Raw genomic sequence first — 24,220 nt, forward strand, 5'->3', positions numbered from 1 at the left:
TATGTTGTTGTTATTATTTTTTGACTCTTCATATTACTCCAGTTTCTTGGATGAACTACTTGACCTCTTGTGTATTAGTTTCTTCGTTGACAGTGGTGATAATAATGGTACCTACCTGATAGGTTATTATGGGGATGAGTATGTTAACACATATGAAGTAGCCAGTTCTCCATATTTTTGGGTTCCCCATCTGTGGATTCAATCTACCACAGTAATACTTAAAGAAAGATAATTGTGTCTATAGTGAAGATATTTTTCTTGCCATTTTTCCTTAATGCAGTATAATAACTATTTACATACCATTTCCCTTGCATTAGTATTATAAACAATCTAGAGATGAATTAAATTATGTGGAAAGATGTGCATAGATTATATGCATCAACTTTGACATTTTATATAAGGGTCTTGCACCTGTGGATTTTGGAATCCTTGAGGGGTCCTGAATCAGTGCTCTATGCATACTTAGAATAATGCTTATTACGGAGTACACAGCCCATTATTATTTTGGTCTCCAATATTAACAGAGATTTTGAGGTAGAAAAGAACTTGATAGGTTCAAGGACTAGCTGGTGTCTTGGTTTTGTAATATGCAAGGAGGAGCAGGAGTACCAGAGGACAGGGAGAGGAAGTATGCAGGAACCAAGAGCCTCCTGGGCTGATGCAAGGAGCTTTGATTGGATTGCAGTTGCAATGGAAAGCTGGGGATGAGACATGAGCTAGTTGGTGTTTTTAATAGATTACTCAGGCTGATGTGAAGAGAGTCAATCATGGTGTTTTTAAGAGAGAGAGCAGGCTTCCTCCTAGAAGGCTGGGGAGGAGTAGTGGGTAGATTATAGCAGTTGTTGTGGGAGGAAGCTGACAGGTGTTTTGACTTGAGGTATGGTGTGGTTGTAGAACCAAGAGCTTGCTAACCAATTCACAGCTCTGAGAAGGAAGCCCCTTCCTCATAGGAGCAGCTGTGTGGCTGGCTGTGATTGCCAACAGCAACACTCCTGCCCGGTGGGGCTGTACCAGAGGTTTTCCTCCTCCACTTTTGAAGTGGAACCTCAGCTTTGTCTACTCTATGAAGTCCACATAGAGAAACTGTCTTCTGCACATTTTTAAATGAGGGACGGATTTCTTTTCTACTCATATAATTCCTGAATACATTTGTTTTAAAAAAAAGGCAAAAGAACTGGCTTATTCCACAAAAATACATCCTCATAGCATTTTGCTTTGTAGTTCTCTGCAGCATGTGTTGTTCTGTGACCCCACATGCTCAGCTGCTCTCCTAGGAGTAGAAATAAGTTGCCTTGGCTGCTTCATCTGTAGCCAGCAGAGTTTTAGTGGTTGGCTGGAGTTCCCATGTGCACAGGGGACTTATTGTTGGAATAAACATTATTGGACACAGATGAAAATTGGACCAGAAATTTATTTTTGTCCTCCTTTCAACCTCAATTTGCTCTAGAATCTCTCATTCAAATGACAAATAGTCTGGTCTTCCTGAGAGATTTGAAGACTGAAAACAGCCCTTGTGGGCTTACTTAGCCTTGTATTCAAATGGAGATTTTTCTTTTTTGGAAGCAGTTAAAAATAGAGTTCTCTGATCTCACATAGAAAGTTTTCTTTGATTTCCTGCTCTTAACACATCTGTGTTTGTTCTCTGTGGGGCCCTAGCTTCCAACTCCTCCTTCAAGATAAACACCTGACCAGGTCTTTATCTGAAACACACTCATCTTGCTTTTTTTTTTTTTTTTTTTGCCTTTTTAATTCTATCCTATCCTATCTGCTTAATTTGGGACTTTTTAAAAATAATTCAGAGTTTTTCAGAGGAAGGAATTTCTCCTTTACCCCGAGCTACTTGTAATCTTTGGGCCCAAAGGCTATCATCTCTCATCAGGTTAATGTCATTTGTGTCTTCTGTTGTCTCAGCTTATTTGTAGAAAGGACTCTGGGACCTAGGAGATGCTCACTTGAACTTTGTGCCTCATTGTGTGCTTCTTTGTAACCTGGCTTCTTTTGTGATCTTACAGAATACCAAGCTGCTATTTTACACTTGAAGAGGGAACACAAAGAAGAAATTGAAAACCTGCAGGTATATCTCTTTGATTCTACTGAACTGATTATCTGATATTTAGTTTTGTCATGTGCTGAAGTAAATATTCTTCTGGTGTGAAGTATTGAACTAGTCAGTATCTGTAGCTTGCACCTGCCAGTGGGCACGAGCTTATCCTGGGGATGTAAGTCTTGGACTCTATATTTAATTGAATTCAGTTCTTAATTTTTTTTTGGCAGGGGTAGAAACATAAAAGACTTTTATTTTATTAGAAAAAAATAATTTTTTTAAAGCAGGGAAGAAGACAGAGTATTTAGACTTTCATTGTATGAATTTTATTTTAAAAGTTTTCCTATGCACAGTGTAGATTATTTGTGTTGGTCTTGCTCCCAAGCATGAGTTCATGTCCACCTGTCTCAGCACATCCCTGCACTGTGATGTCTTGCAAATTAAGGCCCTTGAGGAAAAGGAGCTGGTAGGAGTAAGAGGTATGTGAGTCATCCTGTATCCACAGGAAGTGCTGGGAAGTTACCATCTCCCTCCTTACAAATGAAGCCCAGCATAACACAGGGATCATTTCCCTTGTCTTGCCATCTAATCCTTGTGTCCTATTGTTGGCTTTTACTTACATTGCTTACAGCAGGGAGTTTAGAATGTTAGCTTCAAGTAACTAGATAGTGAATCAGACCTGCAGTCTAGTCTATTGATGGCTGGGGTAACCTTCATACTTCAGGAAAAAATAATAGCAAAATTTAAATAAGCTTTATGTTCATTTAATGCTAACTCATTGCTTGCTAATTTAATGAATTTATGGATCTTATATTCTTCTTCTCTTTTTTTTCAATTTGTTTTTATTGACAAATAGAAATTGTATGTATGTGTGGTATATAGCATGTTTTAAAATATGGATGATTGTAGAGTGACTAAATTGAGTTCATTGACATGCATTAATTCATGTGTATAATTTATTTGTGATGACAGTATTTAGACTCTACTTTCTTAACAATTTTGAAGTATAAAATACATTGTTATTAACCATAACCATGGTTACTACAGTAGATCTCTTAGTCTCATTCCTAATTTCTGATTGAAATTTTGTGTCCTCTGACCAATCTCTCCCTTCTCTTTTCTTCTATCTCCCACTCCCTATCCCTTAGTAGACAACATTCTATTCTGTTTCTATGATTTCAGCTTTCTAAATGGGATGGTGTAGTATTGGTCTTTCTCTGCCTGACTTATTTCACTTCATCCAATGTCTTCTAGTTTCATCCACACGATTGCAAATGACAGAGTCCCCTCTTTTTAAAGGCTGAGTTGTATTACATTGTGTCTGGCTACCACATTTTCTTTATCTTCTCTTCCACTGATAGACACATAGACTGGTATTATGTCTTGGATTTTGTGAGCAATATTGCAATGAGCAAAGAAGTACATATATGTCTTGGAAATAGTGATTTCATTTTCTTTGGATAGATACCCAGTAGTGGAATTGCTGAATCATATGGGAGATCTCAGTTTTTAATAATGGCTTTGCTAGTTTACATTTCCATCAGCAGTGTGCAAGGGTTCCCTTTTCTCTACATTCTTGTCAACATTTGTTCTTTTACCTTTTTATAGTATTAATCATTCTGACAAGTATGAAGTGATATCTCATTGTGGTTTTAATTTGCATTCCCTGATTAGTGACATTGAGCATACTTTCAAATACCTACAGGCCTTTTGTGTGTGTTCTTTTTTTTTTTAACCTTTATTTTATTTACTCATGTGGTGCTGAGGATTGAACCCAGTGCCTCACATGTGTTAGTCAAGTGCCCTACCACTGAGCTACAACCCCAGCCCCTTGAGAAATGTCTATTTGTTTCTTTGCTTGTTTTTAAATTAGCTCATTTGTTTCCTTGCCATCAAGTTACTTGAGTTCTTTATATATTTTGTAGCCACTTACTAGATGCATTGCAATAGTCTCCTTTTTAGCAAATGATAATATGTCTTTATAAAATACTTGAGGTAGTATTCTGCATTATACATGAAGTCATTATCAGTAGCAAAAAGTAAAAAATATATATATATTAGCAGCATGGTGTGTGATTTAACCAACCCAGGCAGGTTTAAGTAGTTGGGGGCAATGAGTCCATTTCATGAAGAAACAAGAGAGTTGAAAAGTACCTGTCCTCTGGGGAGAAAGATCCTTATCTCCTTTGTTGCAGAATGCCCTACAGAGACCTCTCTTTCTTTTTCTTTGTTCTGGTGTGGAATAGATTGTCAGCTGTCTCAGGATTTGAAGTTGATGGGTGATAATTTAAGATGCAGGTTTGTGAAGAGGGTAGGTATAGAAGTGATTCTGTAAACAGAAGTTTTATTAACAGTCAAGTATAAGAGTTGACACTAGTTTTCCCCAAATTGTAGATCCAGCCTAGTCAAGCTGGGACCACTAAATAATATTCACAGCAGGATTAAATGTTTACACTTTTTGAGTTCTTACTCTGTGGTAGGCGTTGCTCTAAGCACATTACATATATTATCTCATGTCATCTCTGCAAATGCTATGATCTTAAATCTCAAACTCAAAGAAAATGTTCTTTTTAATCTTTTTTTTTTTTTTAGTTGTTGATGGATTTTCATTTAAACCCAGTGCCTCCCACATGCTGCGCAAGTGCTCTATCACTGAGCTACAACCCAGCCCCAAAGAAAAGGTTCATATATCAGTCAATTCTCTATTACTATAGCAAATGCCCGAGAGAATCAAATTTAAAAGGATGAAAGGTATATTTTGGTTCGTGGTTTGAGAGGTTTCAGTCTGTGGTCACTTGGCCCTGTTGTTTTGCATCTGTGGTAGTGCAGTCTGCCATGACAGGAGCCAGTGGCAGAGGAGGTCTGTTCACCTCATGGCATGCTGGAAGCAAAGAGAGAAGCAGGAAAGGGCTGAGGTCCTGATAGGCCCTTCAAGGGCATGCCCCCTATGACCCCAACTCCTTCCACTAGCCCGACTCCTAAAGGTTCAACCAGCTCCCAGTAGTGTGAAAGGCTGGGGCCCAAACCTTTATCACATGGGCCTTTGGGGGACATTCCAGATCCAAACTGTGGCAGTGGAGAAAAGACAGTATATTGTGATCATGATCTCCATTTAAAATACGAGTTAGACTAATAAGGCATGATTCGCTGAAGTGAAAAGTTAAAAAAATGTAACTATAGCTTAGATTATTTTTGAAAGTTAATTTCTCAAAGCATTATCTACTCTTTGATGCTATTAGTAAACTTAAAAGTTTTTTTTTTTCTTTCTGTCACACTTAAGATTTTACACCTAATTGCTAAAACACTGTGGCCAAGGACACTACTCCCATTGGGGCACTAGCAGTCTCTATTCCAGCAGTCACAGAAAGACAACCCTCAGTAGGAAACTGGCCACTCTTAGCTCTCATCTGACCTGGAGAAGTATATTGCTTTGCAAGCACAATCTTTTAAAATTAAACTTCTAGGAATAAATAAACATTTTTTTAAATGTAGAGATTTTTATACAAAAAGATGGATTTCTAACAGCTTCTTAAAAAAAGGGGGAGGAGTCTGATGACAGTGTTTTTCAGTGTGACTTTGGCCTCTTAGTGTTGGTAGTAGACATCACTTCAAGTAGGACTTTCTCTCCAATTTGCCACTGTCCATTCTGGCCAGGTCACCTGCTTGACTCCTCTGTGCTTTAACTAACCCCATTTTCTCAGTGATAATAATACAGTGAAACAGCTAGTTTGGCAGCAGCACCAACCTGTCAGAGAACATGCTGTTCATAAAATACATAGAAAGAAAAATCCCAGCCTGGCTATCCTTGTGGGTACCCACTGGGATAGCATCCCTACCTGTTTTATTCCATGAAGTAACAAAGTCCCTCTTGTCACAGGATTGGTGGAAGGTAATGGTGGGGGAGCTGCTGTGTTGGTGCTCATTTCTTTGTATGATATTCATTCATTAGAGCCTTTATTGCCTGTTAGAATTTCTAACAAATATGTATTTCAGGATTTCTTCAACATGCCTTTTTAGAATAGGAAGGATATAATTCTTGAAGTGCACCAAAATGATGGTTCATTCTGTCACCATATACAAGAATTGATTTGCATCACATTTAGGTTTTGGGGAATGCCTCCATAGGAGTTAAAGAAGCAGTATGATTTGCCTAACAAGGCATCTAAATTTAGTCTTCCAATCTGGATTTGTAGAGAAGTTGTTCAGTTCATTCACCAGCAAAATGGAAACCTTACCACCTAAAATATTTTGATTGGATGGCTGACTATCTGCCCATAGTCTGAAAGTTTAGTGAGTGGGGAGCCTAGAATGTTTAATATCATGTATGCCCTGCAGCTGATGTTTGTTGAGTGCTGCAGAGAAGGCACAGGGCTTGGACCCAGGATTGGCTTTTTAAAATGTGTAGCAAATTACATGTGTATTCCCCATATAGCTCCGAAGCAAAATTTATTGATAGCACGAATCAATCATTTTCTGCCATCTTACCTTTTTGCAAATTCACTGAACTTGATCAATTTTTTAAATATCTAGAGGGGAAGTGGTGGTATATCAAGCATTTTTTATGTCATTTATAATGTAACCACATAAGTTCTTTAATTTATTTTCCAAGTGTGCCCTTTACTTATCAAATTGCCTTGAGTTTATGATTGCTTCATGATACTCTGCATCCATCTTGTTTGTTTTTCAATTCTGTGTTTCTGACTTCATTTTTGGAAACGCAGCATCTTATGTTTAACAGTTCCTTGCAGTTTTTTATTTGAGAAGGTTTGCATGGGGTAGCCATTGCACAGCAAGTTCATGATTACTGGGTAGAAATAGAATCAAACCTATTGAGGTCTATGACAAAACTCATTCTCTGACAGTACAAATAATTATTGCTTTGAGGTTGCTTAGGAGCTAAGATTTGAAAATTGTTATCACAGATCTTTTATAGCTGATCTCTCCCCATATTGTAGTTTGAAGACTAGGTGGCATATTATTTTATACTTGATGACAATGTGAAAAGAAACTTGGGGGGGGGCTGGGGCTGTAGCTCAGTGGTAAAGCGCTTGACTTGCACGTTTGGTGTGAGGCACTGAGTTTGATCCTCAGCACTTCATTTAAAAAAAGAAAAGAAAAGAAACTTGGGTTTTGGAGTTAGGACTCCAATTCCTTGTCTGTGACCTTGGGAATTAATCAACTTGTCTGGGATTTAGCTTTCTCAGTTTTTGGCAACTGTTCAATAATAATCATGATGGTGATGATGAGATCTCTCTCCCAGGATGTTCAGTTGATGTTTTCAGGTGGTACTGGTTCTGTAGCACATACCAAGTAAATATTATTTCTCATGCCTTCTTTTCTGTGCAAATCTCCTTTTAATTAGGCAACCTGAGTTTAGCGTGGGTCTCAAGCTTTTTTGGTGGAGGACTTTTTGGGACCTTGGACTTAGCTTTTAGGGATAATCTTCCCATGATCTTCCAGCTGTTCTTCTGCCTCTGTTTACTATATCAGGGTGGTCTGAACCAGGGTCTTGCAAAGGTCATTCTACCAAACAAAGACCCTTTGAAATGTTCCTTGGCAAAAAGGTTTCATAGTCAAATAAGTTTGAGAACTATCTGGCATTCCCTTCTTAGGGCTTTTCCATTTGGAGAAGAACTGAAATAGAGAAAATTATAGGCTTTTTTTTTTAAAAAAAAAACCTAGGAAACCCATTTTTTATGAAATACTACTGTTATGTATATTCACATAATCTTATCATCTCAATATATAATCTACCTCCTGACTGAAAGTTCAATTCCCTGAGTAGTTTCATTTTCCTTTTTATGTTCTAAAGGTCCTGCTCATAAGAAGCATCTTGGAGGGAACAGTGATTTTATTTTTCTGTATGTGTCCTTTATAGTACCTAGCAAAGCTTTTAGGCCACCAATGACACACAAATATTTCTTAAAATTTATGATTGAAAAATAATAATGCCTAACTTTTGTCAAATTCCTACTGTGTGCCCAACTTCTGATCTAGACAGTTGTCAGTACTTGAGTAACTGTAGAAATACAAGCAAAGTAATAGATTTGTTCCCATTTTCCAGATAACCAAAGCAGATTGTGAATTGCAAAAGTTTTAAGAGTAGTGAGTTGGGAACCTGTTTTGGGTCTGTCTGATTCAGAGCCAGCAGTCTTTCCATTGAACATGCAGCATTAATAGAACATAAGATTTTGAATCAGAAGATCTGGTTTCTTTTCTCTTGCTTGGCACTAGGAACACTGTGAATCTGAGGCAATATTTTGGGCTCAGTTTACTAATTTCTAAAGTGAGGGATCAGGACATATAATCTCTAATTGCTTCTTTGAATGCTATGATTGACCACTTTTTAAAAAAAATCCCTATTACTTCCCTTTTCCCTTTTTCCAAAAAACCATTTAGCTACTTCTAGAAAGTCTCCTTTCTAACCAGTAGGTCCATCTCAATTCTGCTCACTTCTTTGGAGCAACTTGGTCAGGTTTTGGGCTCTATAATAAATGAAACACTCCAGTCTCTGGTATCTTATCAGAAGTGCCATTCATTGGAGAGATGCAGTTCTTACAGTGGTCAATAACCCTTCTGTAGGAGGTCCTATTCTTCCCTATGACAGGAGGGAAGTATTAGAATGGGATAGATAGGACTTTAGCTCTCGACTTCCTTGGTTTTTAAAGGTGGAGGAGAAAAAATATTGCATGCCCTTTTGTCTGCCTTGTGAGGAATTGGATAATTTAAGAATATTGTTTTGGGCCAGAACTTTAAGCACTTTGGAAGCAGGTGCCATGAAAATGACAAGACTGTTTTATCTGTTTTTAACTGATATTCTTTGGGTCGTGGATCCTGCCAACACTGACATTTCCTTTACAGGAACCATTTTCGTTTACCCCATTCATCACACACACAGTTCCTAACTGAAAGCAAACGTCACTGAGCACTGGCCTCTGGCAGGCCCTTGCTCATTGTGCAACACAGTCACATTTATGGTAACTCCCACTGCAAAATGATCCAGGCACGATTGCCAAGTGGAAAATTAACTTGGGTTGGACCTTGTCCCCAGAAGAACCAAATGGCAGGTTGGTATCCATTATGAGAGACCTGCAGACATCCTGACTGTCCTATCTCTAACCAGTCCTCGGGTCCCTTTCTAGTAGTCTATACACCGCTGTTGGAACAAAATTGAGTATAGACTATATTTGAATTGCGATAGCTAAGTTTATAAAGGCATAAGTCCTGAGCTTTTTTCATGTGTTATATTTGTCATTATCAACTCTACACACTTAAATCTCTTAATTTCTGGAGAATTCTGTGAGGGAAAAGGAGCAATTTGTAGACCATTAGGCAGAACTTTCACAAAGATGAAGATTTTTGTAAAAACCTTCCTGATTTTCTAAGTGTTCATCTTAATGTACATCATTACTGAGATGCCAAAAGAGGGGGAAAAGGCTGAGAAATATTATGAGTTTAGTAGCCTATCACTGGCATTGATAAGCTACCTAGAAGTCTGTAGATACATTTGGAGTTAATTTTGATGAGAACCATGAAACAGTTAATTTCCTTGCTCATCAAGCAGGTAGGTGCCCATTGTTTCAATCTTCATCATGGTGCCTTGCCCCACAAATTCAGATATTATGTAAAGCTGTGCTCACTGGAAGAGGGAGGCAGGAGGCAGAATGAAGAATGTGTTCCTCACTCATGTGTATGTTGGAGGCTGATGGTAGCATCTTCTTCTTTAGGCACCATGATCTTCAGTCTTCTTGCGTTCTCAAACTTTGCTATAAAGACAAATTTCCTAGAATATAATTTCATATGCATAACTCTGCTTTTTAGAGTTTCTCTCTCTTATAATTAGTAACACTAATTGAGCACCTGTCAGATATGAGATGTGTTAGAAATAAAATGTCATTTAATAATACTGGTAATGATGATAATAATAGTAGCTAGAGTTTATTGCATATCAGTCTATGCCAGGCACTTCACTTAGCATACACATGGATTATTTTATTTAATCCTCAAATAGATTCTGTACTCAGGGGATTTACTGTTTAGTTGGAAAAACAGAATTTATACCATCAAGGCTAAGTAACAACAGACAGCTTAAACTAAGAGCCTAATATTGTTCAGACTAGTGAAATGAAAGATTATGTGTTAGCATTTTTAAATTCTGTTCTTTGAATGTAATTTGCTAATTTCAGATCTTAAATCTCAACTAAGAGATTTCTCAAATTTTCTGATTGCCCATAAATGGGTGGCAATTTCTTATACTGTCTGTGGAAGCTGCTACAGCTGGCTGTGTGATACAATTCTGTTTATTTTATATTAATTAAAATATGAAATTACCCTTACTTGCTACAAATATACAAAAAAATAAAGTGTTGAGTAATGTATATTGCATGGCTGGCTATGTGGTTCTGTGTGACAAGTAATCTGGGTATTTTCCAAATATTTTAGGAGCCATTTTGCAATCTCACCACTGGGGGTCAGCTTGACCCTTTTTCTTCTAAAACTCCAAGTAGATTTTTTTTTTTAAAATAATAGTTCAAGCAGCACTCCAGTTTTATACTAAGAATTTTAGATTTAAACACATGAGAAAATAACTGCAAAAACCCCTCCATATTAGTTTTCGCAGAAAAAAAAAACACATTAAAGTATGTATGCCTGTGTGTGTGTGTGTGTACGTGTCTGAGTGTATGTATTTGTGCATGTTTGGGTGTTTGTGTGTGTACTTCTATGAGTGTGTATATGTGGATATACATATACCCACATATACATATATATACATATGTTTAACCTACTTACAGAATACTCATGTATTCATCCTGTGTTTATGGCTGTATGTACAAATATATGTATGTGTATATATGTACATTCTACATGATAAAAGATAAAGGGCCACCTAAACAATGACTTAGGAAATTGATCATGTGTTTCATTTAAGAATAAAATCAGGAGAAAGTTAGAGGTCTATCATTCTTTCATTCAGTGGATATTGACAGAGTACCTGCTGGGCATAGGCAGTGTGTCAGATGCTGGAGGGAGCAGAGCTGACATGGCCCTGACTCCTTTGGAGCTTGTAATGCCGCCGGAGAGACAGATGTTGATAAAATAGTCACTCGAGAAATATGCTGAGTGTTGTGGAGATGCTCTGAATGGGTATAATTTAAATTTGGTGGTCCAGGAAGGGTACTCTTAGGGAGTGACATTCAAGTAGGAGGCTGCAGAGTGAAGAAGAACTTAGCTTCTTTGAAAGACCTCAGGGAGGCCTGGGTAGCCAGAGCATAGTGACAGCGAAGCAAGAGAAAGGTTGGAAGTGATGTTCTGAATAGCATTTTTCAAACTTTTTATAGTGCGATTAAGAAAAGGAAGTGCATTTTTACCTCGAGACCCAGATTACGCGTGTGTGCACATGCGTGCGTGCACACACACGAGGCAGAGGGGAAAGTTTTATTAAACAAAACAGTATATGTGATGTATGTGATGCATCAGATGCTCTTAAGGAAATGATAGAGGTGCAGCTCAAATTGCTTTACTGATTTGTTTTCCCACTAATGTGGCCTATAGTTTGAGAACTGTAGTAGTAGAGGAAGACAAGAGGTCTTTGAAGGTCTTTTTAAAATTCCCCAATTTCATGCTCAGCACAGTGCTACAGCTGACTCATTGTGAGCAGAGGAATATGTGACATGAGCAAATTTGCATTTTCTGAGCTTTCCCTGGCTGCTGTTGAAGAGGATTGATGGCAGAGACAAGTGAAAAGGCAGAGAGCACAACTGAGGAGGGCTGCAGTCCTCCAGGTGAGAGGTGTTTGTGGCCCCTACTGAGGCAGGGCATGAGGGAGGGGAGCCATGCTACTCATTTTCCACCAGTGTTGTTGATGATCCATTGAACTGGAGTTACTGCAACTTTCATCATTGCTTCTCTACAGACATTAACAACTTGATTCTCCCTCTGGTAACTGGTTCCTAGGAGGTATACACTAAACATTTCTTGAATGACAATGTTATGTCTCTGGAAGCTGTTGTAAGTGTGTCTGTGTAATATAGCTCTTATTTGTGTTGTTTTAATGTTACTTGTGGCTAAACCCTTATCTGTTACAAGTACATGTAATAAATAAAGAATTAATTGAGAAAATGTATGAGTTGAATCATATGAAATTGCTAATATTCACCCTGTCTGGGCTTATAAAACAGCAATTTACATGGCTTACCCTATCTAGTACATTTACATCAGAAGGCAGGGAGGTGAGTGTGTGTTCAAATGACATTCTCCTGCGTGGACCATACTGAGTGTTCACTGGAGCTTCCAGCAGGGCTTTGGGACTGTAACTGAAAGTGTCATGAGGCATTGGCTCTAGGAGAGTGAAGCCTGTGTTCTGTGGTGACTGTCTTTTTAGATTAGAGGCATCTCATGACTCTCGTGTCCTGTGTCACTCACTGAAAGAGCAATCTGGGCGTGAGCAATTTCCCAGCCTCAGGCAGTCCAAGGAAAATAAAATCAGTGAAAACTGTTTACTCAACTTAAACTAGCATTCCTTGGCCTGGTGAATAAGCTAGATATGTCATCAATATTTCTTATTAGGCCCAAACTGATATTTTACTCCTTAAAAGCAAAACTAATTATGATCCGTTGTTGATTATTTTAGTTTTTATAATACAGGTCTTTGTAAAAATTACTTATGTTCTTGCTCCCTCGTAGATCTTTTATAATAAAAATTCCATTTCTTAAATTGGGAATTGTATGATATTATGATATAGATGTATATACTGGAAAATGATTAGGAGATTAGAAAAGGAAAGGAGTTAAATATCTTAAGTTGTATTTATTCCATGTCCTTTCATTAAACAAATGTCTCATTGAATATTTCCTTTATTTCTCCCTTGAGACCAGTTATTTTTTAGTTAAATAACATTTGCAAACTAATATATGATCTGCCACTCATTAGTAAATAACCTTTATTATTTACTGATTTTCTAATTTATTTTCAATTAACCCTGCTGGAAATTTATGAACTCTAAATCTGAAGGTTTTTCCTTCTTCAAACTTGAATTACTATTTTCAACTGCATCATCTTCTAAACATCTTAAGTAGTGAAAATCTGTGGTTATTACAATGCAGGAAAGGGTTTTTCTTTTTGACATTTTATTTTCAGCATGTAAAATAACCTTGATTGCAGTCTTCATAAATATAATACAGGATAATGGTTTTTCTATGAAACTCCAACATTCTGGAGAGGTGGCTCAATCTTGAAGCTTGATTGCCAAAAACAAATTGAAACTTTTTTCCTTTTGCTATAAAACAATGGTGGATGGGCTCAAATCTGAGGAGGGGAGAAAACAAGATTGCATTACAAATCTGGCAACATCAGCCACACTAGTAAAATCAAATCCAATGTTGTTTTATGACTCCAAATTTATGTGAGTGCCCAGGATCAAAGGGCTCGAATCCCACTGGACTATAAGGTCCATAGTTCATGGCAAAAACTCATCAAAAAGAACATTTTAGTCGTTTAAGCTTTTCATTTTAATCAACCGCAGTAATAAAAGAGCCTTTAGGTGTCCAAAAACATTTTGCAAGATCAAGAGGTTGCTCTCTTGCTTGTAGAAGCAGCTTTCTTATTGGATCCATATAATGCCTGTGGCCTTAGAGTGTCAAAGGGCCACTGCCTCCACATTGTTTGTCCTTGTGGGATGGTTTCTTTTGGTTCTTCTAACTGTGCATTATGTGATAATAAATTATGATGTCTGACGGAAGGACCATAAAATTTTCACACCATTTATCAAGCTATTTCAGCCATTTAAAGTTGGGTCTCTGACAGCATGCCAGGTACTTTGTAATGTTTAGACAGAAACAAGAGTCCACTGCCTGCATGTTCGCCACTGTCAAGAAACAGCTCTGCATAAGGAGAAAGAACACGAGGCTCCCGCATCAGAAGACTCAGTCTTGACTTGAAGCCCTGATGTTTCCTAGGACTGAGATTTTGGACCATCCAAAAAAATGAGGATCCTACCTTCACTACAGTGTTTAGAATGAGTCGGGTAATCTGGTGAGGTCATAAGCAGTAAGAAAGAATGGATGTGCGCTGGATGTAGATTAAACACGAAACCAGTCTGAGCAGGAGACCTGAGAGCACAGAGCAGAGAGCTGGCCGGGAAGGAGTAAATTGATGAGAAAATGTTCCTGAGAGTGAAAGATGGTGAAATCAGGAATCCAGGAGGCGAATTGGCTCTAGGGAGAAAAAGGGGGCTCCCTGCCCTGCCCCCAAGACGAGGAAAATGGAGGCTTATTTATACCTTTATTTCTTTGCTGGGGTTTTATCTTTGTCCCTCTGCCTCAGAGGAAAAAACAAAATGAGACACCTGGTATTTTTCCTACCTGGTCTTCCTGGCATCATCCTCTACTAAGCTTTTCTGTCCTTTTGCTCATTTGTTGTTCCCTTTTGAGCAGGTGCCTTCCTCTTTTTCTAGTAGTAAGTTCAGCAATCCTTTGTATTAAAATCTCTTCCCTCAATCGTACAGCTTCCTTGAGCTTCCATCCGCCACTCACTGGCACAGTTCTCAGACGTTATTTACATGTAGCAAATTCTTCTATCATTTATTCTCCACTGAAGCAGCTTCCAAACCACAGACGAGGTGCTGTAGGTTATCCCCATCAGTCTTTGTCGGGCTCTGTGCTAGAGCAAGTCGGTGTTGAAATTCTCCATTTCCATCAACACCAGGGACAGTGGGTTCTCCTCTTTATTTTTCTCTTTCTCTGAGTATACTTCTTATTCATCTTTGCTGCCTTCTCAGGTTCTCTGTAACACCCCAAATATGGCCCTCTAAAAACTAGCCTTTAGTCTCATGGTTTTTCTTTTTAAACCTTGTGACTTAGAGATTTCACTTATTGCTTCAAGTTTCTCTCTCTGTTCAAACTCATTTATTTGGATTCAAACTTTTCCCTGTGTTCATGGTGCATGTTTCCAACATTTTGTGGAAAATTACGCTGGGAAATGTTTCAGTATCTCAATCTTACAATTTTGAAAGCTAGAGCACCAGAAAAATCTTATAATCCCAAGGTTGAATGGGATCTTCATCTTCATCTACTTGTGTCTGTCTAGCCTGTTCTATGCCCGATGTACATAACACAAAACAGTCTCTTTTCTTAGTTGCTCCATGTAGTTGAAGTCCACTGTTCTCCTAAAAGTAAAAATCCAAGCCAGACTGTCAAGTTCATTCTTGACAACTGTAGCATCTTCAGCCTCTGGATTTATTTGATTGCCAAATTATATTCATTTTAAGTGTATGGTCCCTTGTACACACTAATGCCTTGATACCCTGGTGCCATCATCCTAATTTAGGTCTTTGCTAGTTTACCTAGACTCAGGCTATCTTATAAGTTACTTATGCATTGTTGCTCTTCTTTCTTAGACAGCTCTATTGGCTTACTGTTCACTTACAAGTTAACTAATTTCTTAGTATGGTACTTAGGGCCTTCTAGAATCAGCTTCCAACCTATTAAATTCTTTCTTCTACAATTTCCCCATTCTTTCTTTTTTTTTATTGTTGGACGTTCAAAATATTACATAGTTCTTAATACATCATATTTCACAGTTTGATTCAAGTGGGTTATGAACTCCCAATTTTACCCCGTATACAGATTGCTGTATCACATCAGTTACCCTTCCATTGATTGACATATTGCCTTTCTCGTGTCTGATGTATTCTGCTGTCTGTCCTATTCTCTACTATCCCCCCTCCCCTCCCCTCCCCTCCCCTCCCCTTTTCTCTCTCTACCCCTTCTACTGTAAATCATTTCTTCCATTTGTATTATCTTGTCTTACCGCTCCTTTCCTCTTATATGTCATTTTTGTATAACCCTGAGGATCGCCTTCCATTTCCATGCAATTTCCCTTCTCACTTCCTTTCCCTCCCACCTCTCAACCCTGTTAATGTAAATCTTCTTCTCAAGCTCTTCGTCCCTACCCTGTCCTTGTTTACTCCCCTTATATCAAAGGAGTCATTTGGTATTTGTTTTTTAAAGATTGACTAGCTTCACTTAGCATAATCTGCTCTAATGCCATCCATTTCCCTCCAAATTCTATGATTTTGTCATTTTTTAATGCAGAGTAATACTCCATTGTGTATAAATGCCACCCCCATTCTTTCTCATCACTGAAGCTTTTCTTTTCATTCAGATTTCTCTCAATCTGCCATCTACTTTGGTCAATCCTCTGAGCCCAGTAAGTCTTCATCGTCATAGGTGACACCATTTCTAGCTTCCCAAGGCTCTCTCCTCTGAAACCTTGGGCTCTTCATACCTGACTTAGGCACACAAGCGGCTTTTTCTCCCATTGTTATAATCATTAAATCAGAGTTCCTGCCCTCTGCCACCCACTACCAGTACTATGCACCTGATGGATTATATTAATATAGTAAATTACTATAGTAAATTAACCACTCTTTGGATTTTCCTTTTTCTTTCCCCTTTAGTGGAAATTAGATTTAAACCAAAGTGATTTTCAAATCCAGAGACCAAGGGGAACTGTAGCTGAAAAACTATGTTCCCAGAAGTTTTTTTAAAGGAATTTTTGGCAGTTTATGATTTTCTGCTAGAAGAATGGTGTTTATGACTTCTGATCATCCTACATGAAAAATTATCAGCCTGTAGCGAGTGATCATTCACATTCGTTCTAGTGAATGCAACATGGACTTGCTTGAACTTGTGATTATTTGTAAATTCTTTCATTTTACAGATGAGGAACTGAAAGCTGAAAGAGCTGGTTTTAAAATCTAGCTCATTTGTTCTCAGCCTTTTCCTTCCTTGGTACATTTAACCACTAGCATGTTCCCACTAGGAACAGGATTTGTTAAAATCCTATAGTGCAAAAAAAGCCAACCACACATTGAGAGTCATGGTGTGGTGACTATTAATTAGCATTAGTAGAGCCCATTGTGGTATAGACAGAAGATAGAAACGTCATGACTGTCCATCAGGTCTTTTCTCAATCCATTGCTCTGTCACTTCTGCTCTACAGAGATCACTGTGCCAAAGAGGGAGAAAGTGTTGTCTACAATCTAAGTGATGGGCAAATAAACCATCACACTGCCCCAAACAGAGGCTGGTACTGTGAATATGCTGCCTGAGGTTTCAAGTAGCACATTTGAAAGCAAAATCCTCATATACATGAACAAAATCAAACACATTTCAGTTGGAATGTACAAATCAATTGGAGTAGAATAGGACCACATTTTTCAAATATTTAATTCAATTTTAAATTGGATACTTTTTAAGATCAAAAGTTTGCCTAATGCTTTGCTTCTCCATATCCTGACTCTTTATCTCTGCAAGGTTAAGAATTGCACCAGAGTTTATAAATAGGAGCTTGGTAGGCTATAATTCTCAGATGAAATTTTCTAGATTTGTGAGATATGGGTCACAGTGTCCAGATTGACTCCATCCTATGGTGAGTTAGACTCAAACATTGGCCTCCAACAGCATCACTCAGTCCTTGCTCATTAGCACCCTAATTACCTAAAAACAGTGAAGAGACAGAGAGACTGCCAGCTGTCAGTAGTCCCTCTTGGAGAGATTTTACATTTTTTTCCTCCAAACCTACAACCAAGCACCATCCATAGCAAAGAATTTTTAAAAACACTGTTACCAAGAAGCTAGAGAATTTTGTGTAGGAAGCTTCCAAACTCAGCTTTTAAAAGCAATCATACTCAGAGACAGATGCTTCCCTCTTCATGAGCTCCAATTTTTCTTAGCAGACTCTGAAGTATTTTTCTCATATATGTCATGTTTAGATTTAATTTTATTTTTTATTCTTACCTATTTTATATTGATTTGAAAATCTAAAAATCCATGATATATATATATATATATATATATATATATATATATATATATAGAGAGAGAGAGAGAGAGAGAGAGAGAGAGAGAGAGAGACCCAGAAGAATATAAACTTCTTTCTTTCTTTCTTTACTGCTATAATTGAGACAGGGTTATATTTTAACAAAGTAAATTTGGATAAAGAAAAATTATTTTTATGCCAATCTTTATAAAAATCAAAATTCCTTTCTTTCAAACACCTCAACCATCCTAATCAGTTTCATATGTCATATTAATATTATGTTCAAGGACATGCAATCAGAAAGCCTTCCTGTGCTCTGACATGCAGTGGAGGAAAGGTGACGGTGATTGTCCAATGTTGAAATTCCTAGAGATCTAAATATTTAGAGTATAAGTAGTTTGTAACTATTTAGAGTAGACAACAGGCATAGATACTTGAGCCTGTTCATTTTTTCATGAAGGCTGCCTGGGCACAAAATTTGGTGAATGTCATCTCTCATAGCTGACAAACGCACTCCATGAAACAGCAGCTTGTTGCTGGTAGGAAATGCTTAGTAGTATCAAATAGTATTAAATCACGTGATTTGATAAAACATAATGCAGTTCACTCCCATCATCATTAACCTACCTAGTTAGTTATTAACCTTCAAATGACTTCTAAAGGAGTGATGTATAGTTTACAGATAAAATTGCCCCTGTCTTTTCACATTATTAACATGTGCTGCCATAACATTTAAAATAGAAAGATTGCCAGGGAGAAAAATTATACCCATCCATATCCCTCTGTCAAACTAAATTTAAAGTGACAAACTTTGCATAGAATAAAGATTTATTTTGAAAATATTTTATAAATTATATTCCACATTTGATCAGTTAGGAAGTAAGACTGATTTAAATTTATGTCTTCCATTTACTGGAAAAGAACCGGTCTTGTAGCAATTATCCTTTCAAAAAGCACAAATTATGGAGATGACTATCAATCAAAAGTAATATAGTTTAATGGAAGGGGGAAGGGAGGACAAGAGGAATGTAGTTTGTCTATATTCCAGGAGAAAAGAATCAAGTCAAAATGAGATCTGATCCTTTCCAAGTTATTCTGTCTGCATTGTAGTAGAGTGTAATTTCACATGCATCTTGATGTTCCAAGTATCATTAAACATCTAGTAATCAGAACAAATGTTCTGCCAAACCCTACTTACCATCTTAACTGTTTAAGGCATTGAGCACCCTAGATTTATAAATATATAATTAAAATCCCTATTTTAAAAAATAAATCTAAATGAGAGATTTACATGTTCTTAATTCATGTTTACACAAAGAAGAGCTCTGTTTTTAAATAGGACATCAGATCTTTGTGAGCTCAAATAAATCGGTGTGACACTTTGCCAAAACTGTTTCTAAAAATGATGGGTATTGATGCCTTGTGGTCAGAGTACCTTTCTTTGTTCTCTTATTAGTAAAATATACCACTATTTTTGATCCTGTTGTTTTGTTCAAGCACATAAATTTAGGTGCTGTGGATGCACTTTATAATTTATACCGTGTTGCCTAGGTACAACCTCAGTTGCAAATATTCCACATGACAAAAGCATAGCTCTGGAAATGTTTTTGCCTCTTCCTGGGGAGATCCATAACCAAAGATGTTTGGTAAGCTTGATGGCTTTTCTACAGAAACTCAAAAAAGAAGTCTTGCCACTACACAGAATAAATCCATCACTCATGTTAACATGGGTGCTATTTCAGGGCACTTTCTGATGCCCAAGGCATTTCCATGAACCTCTTCCCATCATTTTAGTGTTGTCCCAGTGGAAAACAACTCTTACTGCTTGGTTGTTTAGGGAATAAAACATCTTCCATGGTTCTTCAGTGATATTGAAATGGAAATATAGTTAGATTATAAAATTTATTTACCAAAAATTGTGGTATATATTCACAATATTAATATTAACATCTTTGTTGTAGAATTTTAATTTTGACTAGCTTGGGATCAATTTGTTGACTCTCATATTGCATTTAAAAATTTTTTTTTGTAGTTGTAGATGGACAGAATGCCTTTGTTTTATTTGTTTGTTTTTGTATGGTGCTGAGTATCAAATCCAGTACCTCACACATGGTAGGCAAGTGCTCTGCTGCTGAGCCACAGCCCCAGCCCTCTCATATTGCATATTATAAAATGATTCAGTTGAAAGAAACATTGTCACAGGTAGCTATGTGCTAATTAATATGACCCCACTGAGAAATAATAGCAGTAATCATACAAATCAGAGCATCTACCATGTATGCAATAGGCCTTATATGGGTACTGCTCGGTAGTTACTTTCCCCTTCTTTTCCTTTTACTAAGTGAACCAAAGTCATAGACAGAGAATCTTAAAGATTAATAAGAGTTGGCTGGGACAGTGAAAATTCTTTATTGATTCAACAATTCCTGATACAGGGATACATACGTGAACAAAAGACAAAAATGAAAGACCTCGTGAAGTTGACTTATAGATGAAGAGAAGGAAGCATAATAGGCAGGATGTTCTCAAAGGTATCAAGAAGACTTTTTTTTGCTTGGGATTAAACCCAGGGCATTGTACCAACTGAGCTATATTCTCAGCCCAAGATTTTGCATTCAGTTTCAGAGATATCAAGATGCCATTTTCAAGTCAAACTGTGCAGAGTTCTAAAGGAAAATGAAGGGGGAAAAATTGACCAAATTGGGTAATTCAACAAAGCCATTAGTTACTTATGTGAGCATTTTTAGTACAATTGTGGCAACTTAAAGTAGAGAATGGTAAAGATGTGAAGACAATAAATAACTGCAAATCTTTTGGAATAACACTGGTCTGTGAATATAATGGGGAATTTTATTTTGATGATGGGGCAGAGTTAAGGCAAATTCACGTGTTCTCCTTTTTAAATTAATTTGTAAACAAACAAAAAACACTCAAAAATTGATTAAGTCTCAACTTATCCATCAGTGTGTTACATAAGTGTTATCTCAGTTTTTATTGTATGATACAATACTAGTTTAATGTACATTCTCATGATATATGGATCCCACTGAATACAATTTATGTAGAAGAGAGACGGAATTCTATTTAACCATTTAATCACAATGTCTTTACTCTAAAGCCATCGCCATCTAAACATACATATAAACCCAGACCTATGGATTATGCTCTATCTTCTGATTGACAATGTATCTAACCCCATTTTGATGCTGTTAGTTGCATTTAATATTATATAAACCCTGCAATGTTTATTGAAGAGTATTTTAAAAATTTTTGTGAGATTTCTTCTGAATTTCTCTCCCTTCACATGAAAAATATATTAGGAAGCAAGACAGGTAACATTATCCTCGTTTTTGTAGAATAAAGATCTTAGGAAGAATTTGCAGCATACTGTGAAATAGTAGTCCTCTGTTGTTTTGGAGATCCTATAAATCATAGGAGGGAACTGCTCTAATTGTACTGTAAAATGGACTCTGTCGTAATGGGTGGATTTCTGTACAACTAAAAAGAAAAAAAAACTATGAAATCTTTTGCTTAAAAGAACAACAACAACAACAACAACAACAACAACAACAAAACCGTGGCACTCTTAACCTAAGATTGAATCCTTGTATTAGAGGCTGGCTTAAGAAAAACACTAATGAAGAAAACTTCTAGTTGGCCTGGAAATGGAAAATCTTAGGTCTTTTTGTTTGTTTCTTTATGGAGGCAGAATAATAGAACTTCTTTATTTGACAACATTTATTGATCAACTACTATGAGAAATTCAACTCATCATGAGTATTATGCTATGAAAATAGATTGTGACAAGGGAAGAAATGAGACATCATAGTACTAAATACAATGTAACATTCTAACACCCTGAGCTTTTTGATGACCCTTCACTCACTCCCTGGTTATGATCTCATTAGCTAGTGTTTAATGCTGAATGTGGCAGCACCATCTTGGACAGCTCCCACGGATCCCATCCCAGCCTTGATCCCGAAAGAGAAATCCCCAGAATGTGGGCCATAGGTGTGAAATGCTGCAGTATTGATGAAAAAGGTTACATTTCTCTTTGAAGAAGGTAGAAAGCTGTGTCTTTTTAAGACATAGGCACTTCTTTAGATGTTTTATTATAATGTGTTTTCTCAACAGACAGATTATTTCACACAAAATTCTGTTTAAAAGCCTAATTGATAAGTGGCAGGTTTCTTTTTTCACTGTTTTAAATTTATATAAATGTACTTATGTGTACTTATCTTTAACTTAATATGATGTCAATCTTTAGGGTACTTTTTTATTCATTGAGATATGATTTTATATACAATAAAATAACCTTTTTAAGTGAATTGTCCTGAGCTTTGACAAACATGTATTCACATAATAATACTATGATTAAAATATAGAATGTTTTCATTATCATAAAAAAATCCCCCTGTGTCCCATGGATGATGACCCTCCTCCTGACCTCAGACTGCTGACAGCCATTGATTTTTTTTCTGTCCTTATAGTTTTGACTTTAGCAGAATGTAATATAAATGGAACTTTGCAGGATGTAAGCTTTGGATATCAGCATCTTTCACTTAATAAAATGCATTTGAGATTCATCCAAATTCATTCAGTCACCCATTCCTGGGTAGAATTTTACTTTGTGCATGTACCACCATTGGTTTATCCTTTCATCAGCTGAAGAAGATTTGGATGGTTTCCAGTTTGGGGCAGTGTATTGGTTGATGTTTTCCAGAGAAATGAAACTAATAGGATGGGTGTGTGTATACTCACACACATATTTAAAAACATATATAAAGAGATTTGTTATAAGGAATTGTCTCACACAGTTATGGAGGCTGATATGTCCTAAGTCGTACAGGATAGTTGGCAAGCTGGAGATCCATCAGGGCTGATGATGTAGCTATAGTATGAACACAAAGGCTCAAGCACCAGGAGAGTTAATGGTATAGTTCCAATCCAAAGGCTGGAAGATCAAGACCCAGAGACCCATTGTTTTAGTTTGAGCCTGAAGACAGGAAAAAAGTTTGTGTCCCATTTTGAAGGTCATAAGGCAGGAGGAATTTTTTTTTCTTAGGGAAAGTTTAATCTCTTCCTTATTCTGGCCTTCAACTGATTGGATGAAGTTCACCCACATTAGGAAAGGCAATTTACTCAGTCTACTGATGTTAAATGTTAATCTCATCAAAAACACCCTCACAGTCACATGAAGAATAATAAATACTTCACAAATATCTAGATACCCCATGTCCCAGTCAAGTTGATATATGCTATTAAGCATTGCAGGTAATTATTAATAAACCTGTGGAGGACATTGATGTATGGATTTTCATGTTAACCAATGTTTTTTCTTCACTTTGGCAATTACTTAGGAATGGGATTGCTAGATCATATAGAAAGTGTATATTGAACTTCATAAGGATGGCCAAACTTCTTTCTAAAGCAATTGTACCATTTCCAAATTCCTTCAGTGATCTGAGAGTTCTAGCTGCTCCATATTCTCACTGGCACTTGATACTGTTTGGTTGGTTAGTCTCCATCCTTTTTTTCTTTCCCTCTCCTTCCCTCTATTCCTCCTTCCCTTCTTTCTTGCATTAGATGTGTTATGAAACCATATTAAGATTTTAATTTGCATTTCCCTGTGATGTTGAGAATCTTTATTGCTTTTTTGCTGGCCACATATGTTCTTTTCTTTGGTGAATTTCCTCTTCAAATTTTTTACCCATTTGGAGGGTGGGAATAGTTTGTTCTCTTAGCTTGTTTTAATAATTCTCTCTATGCTCTGAACAAAAATTCCTTTGTCAGATATGTGTTTTCCAATATATCTCTTGGTCAGAGACTCATTTTCTGCTTTAATAGTGTTTTACAAAAGACGGAAGATTTTAATCTTGAAAAATTGCAATTTATTTTTTAAATAAATTTTTCTTTTAAAAACTTTTAATTGACAAACATATTTATGTATGTTGTACAATGTGATGTTTTGATGTATGTATACATTGTGGAATGGCTAAATCAAGCTGATTAACATACCCTAAAAGGATTGCATTTTTGGTGGTATATTTAAGGACTCTTTCCCTAACCCAGGGACACAAGCATGTTTTCATGTGTTTTAATTTAGATGTCTTTTTGATGAATGCAAAGTTGAATTTAGGGATGTTTATTGTTGAGTCTTATATTAGTAACAGCATCAAATTAATTTCTGTAGTATACTTTACTGACAGAAAAATCTCTAAAATCACATTTTACGAAACATGCAATTATGAAAGGAAACAGTTTTTTTAAAAAATATATTTTCCTTATAATTCCAGTATTCTACTCAAAATAAACCTTCAGATTAAAACATGAATCACAGGAAAATTTTATTTTAT

The 24,220-nt window shown here is 36.8% G+C and overlaps 1 protein-coding gene across 3 annotated transcripts in view; it reads left to right on the forward strand.

Annotated features, from left to right (window-relative positions):
- The window catches only part of Fmn1 (formin 1), a 368,173-nt gene that overhangs the window by 124,951 nt on the left and 219,002 nt on the right, over positions 1 to 24,220 (forward strand). For all 3 annotated transcript variants that reach the window (XM_026392750.2, XM_026392761.2, XM_026392768.2), the window contains one exon: positions 2,013 to 2,074. In XM_026392750.2, coding sequence (XP_026248535.2) covers positions 2,013 to 2,074 — 62 coding nt within the window. The remainder of the gene's footprint in view (positions 1 to 2,012; positions 2,075 to 24,220) is intronic.

The sequence above is a fragment of the Urocitellus parryii genome, chromosome 6 (genome assembly GCF_045843805.1).
Source record: "Urocitellus parryii isolate mUroPar1 chromosome 6, mUroPar1.hap1, whole genome shotgun sequence".
NCBI classification, from domain to species: domain Eukaryota; kingdom Metazoa; phylum Chordata; class Mammalia; order Rodentia; family Sciuridae; genus Urocitellus; species Urocitellus parryii.